General features: G+C 60.4%; 1 protein-coding gene across 7 annotated transcripts in view; it reads right to left on the minus strand.

Annotated features, from left to right (window-relative positions):
* Positions 1 to 9: 9 nt before the first annotated feature.
* The window catches only part of STARD3 (StAR related lipid transfer domain containing 3), a 19912-nt gene continuing 9921 nt past the window's right edge, over positions 10 to 10000 (minus strand). Inside the window, exons 2-15 of one of the 7 annotated variants that reach the window (XM_006750464.3) lie at positions 9502 to 9774; positions 6219 to 6296; positions 5737 to 5814; positions 5565 to 5618; positions 5053 to 5170; positions 4748 to 4846; positions 4487 to 4539; positions 4040 to 4132; positions 3309 to 3371; positions 3045 to 3140; positions 2614 to 2693; positions 2415 to 2519; positions 1236 to 1329; positions 10 to 783 (exon numbers count right to left, since the gene is read on the minus strand). In XM_006750464.3, the coding sequence (XP_006750527.1) occupies positions 679 to 783; positions 1236 to 1329; positions 2415 to 2519; positions 2614 to 2693; positions 3045 to 3140; positions 3309 to 3371; positions 4040 to 4132; positions 4487 to 4539; positions 4748 to 4846; positions 5053 to 5170; positions 5565 to 5618; positions 5737 to 5814; positions 6219 to 6296; positions 9502 to 9723 (1338 nt within the window). In that variant the 5' untranslated portion in view covers positions 9724 to 9774 and the 3' untranslated portion in view covers positions 10 to 678. Of the gene's footprint in view, positions 784 to 1235; positions 1330 to 2414; positions 2520 to 2613; positions 2694 to 3044; positions 3141 to 3308; positions 3372 to 4039; positions 4133 to 4486; positions 4540 to 4747; positions 4847 to 5052; positions 5171 to 5564; positions 5658 to 5736; positions 5815 to 6218; positions 6297 to 9501; positions 9775 to 10000 lie in introns of all 7 variants that reach the window. The other 6 variants (XM_081805062.1, XM_081805065.1, XM_081805064.1 and 3 more) reach the window with 6 other exon arrangements.

Below are 10000 nucleotides of genomic sequence, written 5' to 3' on the forward strand. Positions count from 1 at the left end.
GGGGGCTGCTTTTTCTTTCTTTTTTTTTTGAGTTCGTTTTTAATAACTGGCTCAAATTACAAAGGTCCCCAAGGAACCCTGGGGGAGGGAGAGGAACTGGGGGCGGCAGGGGTTCACTGCCAGCACCCACCACCCCCACTTGCCACCCGCTCCCCAACAAGTGCATGTGGAAAAAGGTCCCAGACCCTTTAAATAATCCTAAAAAACCATGATGAGATAGCAGGCAGACGAAGGGGCTCCTGCACCTTAACACTGGTGACCAGTGACCAGGCCGCCCTGACCCCCGGCCCGCTCAGGGCCCTGGCGCTCTCGCCCCGAGGCTGCCGCTCCCATTCCAGACCCTGCCCCCGGCTAGGCAGGGCGCCGTGCATCTCGTCCTCCAGGAGGCAGGGCCAGGCACTGTGTAAACATCGGCAGCGTAGAGCCCACTCGCCTGGGCGGCAGAGCCCCGGAGTCCAGGTGCCCAACCTCCCCACCTGCTCACGGCCCCTGGGCACAGCGAAGCATGCTGGACGGTGGCAGCTTGAGGCCAAGGGGCTGCCACAGGAGGAAACTTCTTCCTCCCCACTGCTTGAGGCCAGGTCCTCTGTGGGTGGCGGGAAGCCCCACTGGCCCCCTCTCTGGCTCTGAAGGCTGCGGTGACAGGACCCTGGCCTGCAGGGTGGCGACGGGGCACGGTCACGCCCGGGCCCCCAGCTCTCCGATGCGCTGCCGCAGGTGAAAGGCAAACTCGAACATGGTGGCCGCGAGGCTCTGATGGATGAGGTACCGGGGCAGGTGGCCCTGCGGGAAGGTGGGAGGAAGTTTCGGGATGGCCCGCCCTCAGCAGGGGCTCCCCGCTCCGGACAGGCACCAGCGGGGGTGGGGGGTGGGGGGTACCCTGGGTCAGAGCAGCAGGTGCAGGTGCCGCTCTGGAACGCAGCCTAAGCCACCCTGTCCCCCTCACCCCTGGCAGAAAGAACACGCTGTGCCGGCTCTTGGCACTGGCCACACAGACAGACCTAGGAGGGGCCGGCTTGGCAGTCAGCCACCGCTCCACAGGGCCTCGACCCTCGGAGGTAAGGGGACACACAGGCCCTCCAGCAACTCAGGACACCATCTTGACCCGGCCCCCAATTTGAGCGTAGGAGAGGAGGTGGGGTAGGTGAGGTCCTGAGCATGACAGGAGGCCCCACGCAGGCGCCCCAGCAGCGTCTCTACTGTCCCGAGCCAGCCTTGCAGCCCCGCAGCCCCACCTTGAGATCTGTATTCAGGATCCAGATGAAGGTGCAGACTCGGGGGTTACGGGCTGACTTGAGCACGATGAAGCCCCCAGGACCATTCTCTCCCCTACGAGAAAAGCACCATTGGGGGGCACCTTGGAGCCAGGCAAGGCCTCCGACCTGACCCCACACCCCATCCTTGGCCCATCCTGGACTGGGGTAAAAGAGGGAAGGGAGCTACTGGTCTAGCAACTGCCACTCGGCCTGAGCAGGGCCCAGAGCAGGTGTCCCAGAGGCCCCAGGATACAGCCCTCCACGTACCCTGTGAGGCTCAGCTCCCCCTTCTACAGCCTTCTCAGCAACCCCCCACCCCACCCCACCCCATCCCCGGTGGCAGCCGTCATCCTCTCTGTGCAGGGATTCTCGGTCAGCTCTGGCTGGGAGGGGTGGGGTGTGCACGCTTTTCTCACCCAGGCCCGACTCGGGGAGCAGTGTGGTGCTGGGGGTGCTCCAGGAGGGGGCGCCTTCCCAGGAGGCGGGCAGGGCACATCCCATCCCCAGTCAGTTCCCCCACAGCCCCACTGAGCGCGCTCAGCCCACGCCACAGATAAGGAAGTTGGCGCCCAGAAAGAGGCCAGCTCGTCACCCAGGCGTCTGGTGTGTCAAATCTCATACTCCACACCCAGTGCTCTCTGGAACCCCAAGAAGGATGGGGAGAGCGGGGAATCGGGGAGGAGGCCGCCTGCAGCACTGGGGTCTAGGGTGAGGCACCAGGAGAACTGGAGGATGCCCCGGGACAGGTGCCCCTTCCTTCGTGGGGACCTCCGAGCAGTCCGGGAAAAGGCAAGGCAGCGGGACCAACTCTACTCAGGCAGGGAGGTAAGGACACAGAGCCTTCTGCTCAGGTAGCCTGGACCAGCGCCACCTCGTGGCTCCCAGCCCCCCTCCATGGACTCGTCCCTGTCCTCAGGCTATCCCTGGAGCCACCCTCCAGCCTGGGCATTGGGCTCCAGCCCTCAGTCCCCCAGTCCCCAGGACGTAGAGCAGATTAGCAGGATTAGGGGCTCGGAGGGGCAGAGCCCAGCAGGACAGGGGACAGGAAGGCGGTCTCGGCAGGAAAAGCGCCCTGCGGTCCGTGCTGTGCCCTACCCTGCCCTCACAGCCACCAGGGGACGGGCCAGCCGGGATGACTCCAGGCAAAGCAAGGCTCACCTGACGTATTTGTGTGTGGGGGGCTTGGCGCAGTGCGTGGTGGCGATGCCCGAGGACAGGTATCGGTCTCTGCGCCGCTCGATGCGCCGCACGTTCACGAAGTCCCTGGGGGCGGGAGGGTTAGACTGGGAGCAGGGAGCCAAGCCCACGATCCAAGGGCAGGAGGCCTGCCTGAGAGGAGGGGCTTGGTGGTGCTCACCTGGGGGAGACCACCCCGCCCGCGGCCCCCGAAGAGACATCGTAGGAGATGAGGGTGTTGTCCTCTACTCGCTGCAGGATCTAAAGGCCAGCAGAGATGTGAGGTACAGCCCAGCCCAGGAACACCCCAGGGAAAGGGTCCCAGCGCCTCAGGGAACCCCCAGACCAGCCTCCTCTCCTCTCTGTCCAGGTCCCTGTACTAAGAGCCACTCCCAGGCCCTGGGCTGGGCTCTGTCTACGTGCTCCCTCTCCATCCTCCAGACCCTCTCCAGAAGGCGCCATTACTATCAGCCCCATTGTACAGACGGGGAAGCTGAGGCACGGAGCAGTTCTATGACGTGGTCGTGCTGGGGGATGAGTGCACCTGACCCGCCATGCTGCTCTGCCCCTGCCCTGAGAGGTGGCCAGGCTGGGCCCCCCGGACCGGCTCACCTGGCAGGCAGTCACGGTCTTGTTCCACAGCACCATCCTCTCCGGCTGCAGGATCACCTCCTGGTACACCAGCTCGGCGGGGCAGGGCAGGAAGGTCTGGGGCAGGGCGGACAGAGGGCTGGATGGGGCCAGACATGCTTGGGCACAGCAGCCCTCCCCTCTTGGTGCGGAGAAACCTACCAGAGGGCCCCTCAGCCCCTTGCTGAAACCTCAGACAGAGCAGGAGGCTCCAGGACCCTCCAGACACCTGCGTCCGTCACTCACCTTCAGGATGAATGTCTTGCCGTGAAAGGGAACCTCGATGGTGTACACGGTGTCCCCATATTCCTGTGGCAGAGACAGAAGGGTGATAGGGAGGTGGGCGGAGGGCAGGGGGAGGGCACGCAGGGTGGGCTGGTGGGGAAGGAATGGGCGCCCAGATAGGGCGGCTTCGTAATAGCTCAGGGTGGAAAACTCCAGGAGTTCAGCGATATTCAGGCAGCCATTAAAAAACCGTGGTTCTGACAAACGTCCAGCAATGAGGAAAGGCTTCTGATGTCAAGTTAAAGGACAGAAGCACAGCTGCAGCCGCGACCACGAGGACCTGTGTCTCCAGGCCGGCCAGGGCCACCCGAGGGACTGGCCACAGAGAGGGACGGCGACGTGTCCCCCATTCTCCAAGCTCACTGCCATCTCTTTAGATAATGTTGTTTTGCTCATGAAACAATACACTGGACACAGGGCCGAAGCCTGGCTTCCCCCTCGAAGCCGGAGCTGAGCGAGCAGGGCACAGGGAGCCAAGGGTGGGCGCGGGGCAGTGCCGCAGGGGGAAGGCACCCTGGAAACATCCGATCCGGCCCCACCTCCTGCCAAGCGGCGACCCCGGGGCCCAGCCCCCTCTCCTGGCACAGGAATATGGTTCCAACCTGGGCCATCCTTGGGCTTCTCGGGCCTCAGAAGAGAAAGCAAAAACTCCCAACACACATGGCGGGTCAGGTGGGAGAGAGCTTTCTTACACTGTTCTTCTCAAACTTCCAGTTCTCCTCCTGGGCCAAGATCTGGTCCACCACCGCCATGGCCTCCTTCCCCTGGTGGATGTACTCCCGTTCCTGGCCCAGGAGGAGAGGCAGGACAGGATCAGCCCGGGGCCCGCCCGCCCCCTTGTTCGTGACCAGTTCTTTCTCCAGATACTCCATACACATGGAGTCTGGGTTGGTCTCTCAGGCCCTGTGGGGGCCCCAGGTGCTGTGGTCATGGCCGCCCCCCTTAGGCCCCAGTATGAGGCGGCCCAGCGGGCCTGACTGACGGTGGGACAGACACTCAGGTGCACGCTGACTGGCATTCGGGCCACCTGAGGTCCACCCTCTTCGGGGAGGCCCCTGCCCACCCTGGCTAAGCCCAGCACTGGCACCTTCTCCAGGGTGCCCACTCCAAAGGTCAGGTGGGGGCGGGCAGCCAAATACCTGGGCAGAGAAGCTTTTCTTCCCAACGTCTTCATCGGATTCATTGTCAGACCCTGCGGAAAACAAGTACAGATGACAACAGGAAGGTGTGGGGACAGACTGTGGGGAGGTAGCGGGGTACAAGACTGCGGGGGGATAGATAGGGAGAGGGGTGCTCACTTTCCCCAGGGAGCTGAAAGAAGGAACAGAACAAATAGACCCAGCCAACCCACTTCTCATAAAGACCCTCGCTGAAGCAGCTTCCCACCCACCAGCCCTCACCTGCAAAGGATTCTGGGGGTGAATAGAATTGGCCCTCGGACAGAGCGCCAGAGAAGAGTAGGGGTCCACGGGCGACAGCAGCCTGGGCAGCAAGATACCCTGGGGGAGCAGACACGGGCAGCCATTGTCCCAGAACAAGGACAGTCATGCCTTAGCAGCCTGGGGTCCCCCCACTCCAAGCTCACCCTTAGGTTCTGGGAGGCTGTTCAGAGTTGGCAAGATAGCTCAGAACCGGCTCTCATGCCCGAAACTCTCCTCTCTTGGGGCCGCGATGACCCTCCCTGCACCCCTGCCCCAGGACTCACATCGCTCTTCCTCGGCCTCCTGCGGTAGGACTTTGAAGTCAAGGAACCAGGTCTCCAACCAGGCAAGGACAAAGGAGACGATAGGGAGCAGGTAGCCAAACGCCCCTTTGCTGAGCAGCTGTGGAGGAAGGGGGCTGAGCTCCACAGCAGGGGGTCACCCCAAACGCAGAGTCCCCTCTAGGGGCTGCTAGCTCTGGGACACTCCCCACTCCTGGGACCAGCTGCTTGGGGACCCTCTGTGGCACATGCATCTGAGATTGATGAATGAATTCTGCAGCAGGATAAACTGAGGTTAGGCTGGCAAAAGAACTTTTTGTTCTTGGGGTTGCAGAGGGACAGGTGGAGGAAGCCCATGAAGATGATTCCTTGGAAATATCAAGGACAGGATTCCCCCTCACCCCAACCTGACAACAGGGACAGACGCCCCAAGTCAGAGAAAGGGTCCCTTCTTAGGAGAAGCCCATCCCTCCGGCAAGAGGCCCACCAGGCCAGCCTGACCCTGAGCCACCGACCTCAGAGAGGATGACCTTGACGATGAGGAACGCACTGGACACCAGCGTGGTGACCTGCCCAGCGGAGGGAAGAAGGGAGAGAGGGAAAACGGGCTGGGGAGTGAGTCCTCCTCTACACCGTCCCTTGCACCAGCCCCGCCAGGGCCCTCGGGCCGCCAGAAGGGCGTCTTACCGCGATCATCCACCAGTGGCGGAGCCGCAGCACGGCGTAGCCCAGAAGCAGTCCCGAGAAGCGGAAGAAGGCCAAGACCTGGCGGGGGGCAGGGGGGCGGGCAGGGGACACACAAGCCATCACAGGCAAGCCAATGCCCCCTGCTCCAGCTGAAGGCTGACCTCCCCCTCCGGTCCTGCTCCCCAGGTTCCCTCTACATGGGTGTGATGCGTCGGGAGGGAATGGCTGAGTCAGTGTTTCTTAGGGGATGATTTAGACGTGACCTTCTTGGACAGGGGTCTATTCTTCCCCCTCACACTTGAGGCTCTCTGAAGGGAGGGCCTTGATTAGGAACTTTCCGAATACTGAGGGCTCCCTGAGGATGGGAGTCAAGTCTCCCCGACTAGACTAGAATGTGTCTTGCAGAAAGAAGAGAATCCAGCCAGGGTCATGTCCCTGCACCATCTCTGCCCCCCGGGGACCCCTTCCCTAAGGCCACTCACAAAGATGTCAAAGAAGGAAGTTTTAAAGTTGTAGTGGATGATCTCCTGCTCCAGGTTCTTCTGGATGCCTGTGTTGGTCTGGAAGAGGGAGATACGAGCGGCTCTGTAGGCAGAACCAAGTCCCCAGGGGTGTCCTCACCTCTGGGAATAGGGAGGAGGCAGGGGGAGTGTGGAACCTGGAGATGATAAGCCACTGCCCAAGGAAGGCCCCAAAGTACCAAGGGAGCCCAGCCAAGGCCTGAGACCCCAGCACTAGTGTCGTTCCTCCAAGCACCCAGGCAACCCCGACGGGCAGGGCCTGGCTCCAGCACTGACACCTGTCGGCACACTGCCCAGGGAGGGAGAGGCCTGGAGGGCCGTGGGGCTGTGCAGGGGAGGCAACAGGCCCCATGCAGGCAGGTAGGGTTGCCAACTGGGTGCTGGGAGCCGGCCTTTCACATAATCTCATCTCCCTCTCTCCATGACGGTGCTCCATCTTCCCAGCCAACCATCCATCTGGGGTGATAGGGACCGGGGGTGGGCAGTGGTGTCAGACGGAGCCCCAGGTGGTAAGTCAGTTGATTAGGTTTGTGCTTAATGGGCAAAATCCATCATGCTGCTAGAGGGAACGGCTAGCAACAGAGACAGAGTGAGCAGACTCGTCCTCACCCCCGTCCCTGCCCCAGCTACCCATACATTTTCAATGGGTCTCCTGATACCTTGGCTGGGGAGGGAGAGGATCTGGACGGATACTGAGAGCCAGACTGCAGCCTGACTTCTCAGGAGGAATGGGGTGGCAGGCCTCAGCTTCTGCCAGTCCCCTGGAGAAGGGAGGACACAAGAGGACTCTGAGGAATGGAGCCCAGGGGGCTGAAAAGTGAAGACCCTTCACGACACCTAGATGGGAGCTTCTAATCTCTGGCAGGTGATCCAAACTGAGGTGTGGGGTGGTGCTGATTAAGACACAGATGTTTAGACCCCTGAGTCCGAATCTCAGTGTGAGCTGAGCATCTGGAATTTTTATAAAGCTCCCAGGTGATTCCGGTGCTTAGAGCAGAAGCCAGTAGTCTGGGCAGCCCCCTCATTGACACGTGAACGCCCCTGCACATCCCCACCGTGTGCTTTGACCTCAGGACCCCCCTGAGTCCCATGGAGTCTCACGCGCCACCCCCCCACACACACTGACACCCCCCCCACACCCCAGCTTGGTCCTCCTCTTACTCCTCTTGCCCCCTCTTGGGCTCCACGGTCCCTCTGATCCCTAACAGCTGCGGCCCCTCAGAGGTCTCCCCCTGCCTGGGCACGTGCAGGCGCTGATGGCGAAAGCATCCTGACTCAGGGGTGCCAAGTCCTGGCCCCTGCCAGTCTCTGGCCGCAAGACCCTGCGTGGCTCTTGTAACCCTGCTGGGGGCCTTGTATCCACTGGGAAACACCCAGCCTGTTCAAGAACTAAAAACATATATGCTCCAAAATATGAAACTAAAACCACAAAACCAAAAATCAATCACATTTTAATTATCTACCAAGTGAAACATGATGGCTAACTCCACTAATGGCTAAGTCCAGCTTCCTGAACTTTTCATTACATCTGAAGACAATCTGGAGATCAGACTTTTCTCCATTTGCAAGAATTCCCAAGGATGCATGAGGACTCCTGAGCTGTTATAGCCGTACATCCAGATCATTTCAAAAGTAAAATTATCAAAATTTTTTCAGCTGTCTGCTGGCAAGATAATATATATTGAATGAGGGCTGTGTGACTTTTAGTGCTTGCTTTGATGATGGATGGGACCTTCAAAAGGAAGAATGCCTCACGGGGTGCCTAGGGGCTGCAGCTGGCGGAATATCTGACTCTTGGTTTCGGCTCGGGTCGTGATCTTGGGGTGGTGCTCTCAGGGTGGTGGGATGGGCTCCTGCCAAGCCCAACCTCGTGGTTCAGCCACTGGTCCTGTCAACAGTCTCTCGGCCTGCCCACCCCCCTCATTGGGCTCTGCACTTAGCGCCGAGTCTGCTTGAGATTCTCTCTGCTCCTCCCCCCACTCCCCGGGTCTCAGTCTCTGTCTCTGTGTGTGTGTCTCTCTCTCTCTCTCTCTCGCAAAATAATAAATAAACCTTAAAAAAAAAAAAGTTGTTAAAAAGGAAGAATGCCTAAGACATCAGAAGCTCTTCAAACAGCCCTGGACCTTGTGGGGCCGCAGCTTTCTCACTGATAAGATGGTCCCTAAGGTCCCCCATGGCTCAATCTTGTTGAAGGTGCCAGTTCATCTCTGTGCACAAAGGACAGTCACCCCCAGAGCCCTCCAGCTGAACACGCCCAGAATCACACTTGTCCTCTTCACCCTTAAACCAGCCCCTCCCCCCAACTCCTCACTTCTTTCAACAAAGTCATCGTTTTCCTGTCACCCAAGCTTGAGGCCGGGAGGAAGGGCACCTGCTATCCTGAACTCTGACCCAGTGTGCAGAAGGAAAACAAGGGAAGGCTCAGGCAAGCCGAGTCCCTTGCTGACATCCCCCAGTGAATACAGAGGAGCAGCTGGGACCGACAGAGCCTGGGGTGCTCTGTTCTCTCGGCTCCTGCCTCTGTGGTGGGGTCCTGCTCCGGCCTGTCAGTGCCTGGAGATCAGGTGCCGCCACCAGCTGGCCAAGCGCTGCCCGGCGGCGGGGAGGGTGCGGACGCAGCATGGACAGGTGGCTCCCCCTCCAGGCTGCGAAGCGGCATCTCACCAAGCCCGCAGAGGCCAAACTGGGGGGCACTGGAGTTGTGTCCAAATGGGGAGGGAGAACTAGGCACCACCAGGAACTGGGAGTTTTTACTGGTTTGCCCCGCAGATACCCTCTGCGTTTAGCACAATGCCTGGGCTACAGCAGGTGTTCCAAAACTGCTAACAGAGTGAGTGAATGAAGGAATGAATGAATGGAGTCAGAGAGCGACACAGGCCAGAAAGAAGACAAAGGTTCAATAGCACAACCACCGTCCCCTGGGCTCTCTCCTGCTTCCTCAGGAGTGCCCACTAGAGGGCAGTCTGGCGCAGAGGTCAGGAGTGGGAACGCAGCAGCCTGAGGGTCTGGGTTCAAACTCTGCCCTTCTTCACCTACTTGCTGAAGGACCTTAGACAAATGACTCCAGCCCTCTGAGCTCCCTTTTCTTCGGAAGACGAGAATGGCTGTTCCTATCTTCCCATTCTTCATTTTACTGGGAAATTCACCCGGCCACAGAGACCACCCTGCCGTGTGGCAGCTGGAGTAAGGCCCAGGTGACCCCCACCCCCGCCCCCACCCCGGCCCCAGCCTTGAGCCCACTCACGTTCAGCTCAATGATCCACAGCAGGGAGATGAAGAGCAGGTCGAAGGTGACAAAGAGACAGAAGGTGCGGCGGACATCAGAGATGGCACGGCGCTTCTCCGGAGGGGGCGGGAGGAAGTGCGAGGAGAGGCCCTGGCTGTGGGACAGTGATGAGCTGAGGGAGGCCACGGCTGGCAGGCTGCGCTCCAAGTCGCGGGCCAGCTCCGCAGACAGTTTGTTCATCCTGGTGGGCCCCCACCACACGGCGGGGAAGGCGGGGCCTCAGCTGCAAGGCTGCAGGGAGGCAGGGTGGCTGGGTCAGGTCACGCATGTTGAGGGCCTGGAGGTCCCATTAACCTCCTTCCCCCAACCCGCCAGGGACACCATTTGCTCCCAAATACGTCTGCCCCCCTCTCACATCCCAACCCCAGGGCAGCCCAGGGCCCTTCAAGCTCAAATTCTCTCCAGCAGCCCCACTCCTGGGCTGGAGAGGTTTGAGCATCCTTCTCTCTCATTCCTC

This window comes from Leptonychotes weddellii, chromosome 15, assembly GCF_054177405.1.
Source record: "Leptonychotes weddellii isolate Sample4059 chromosome 15, ASM5417740v2, whole genome shotgun sequence".
Taxonomy (NCBI): domain Eukaryota; kingdom Metazoa; phylum Chordata; class Mammalia; order Carnivora; family Phocidae; genus Leptonychotes; species Leptonychotes weddellii.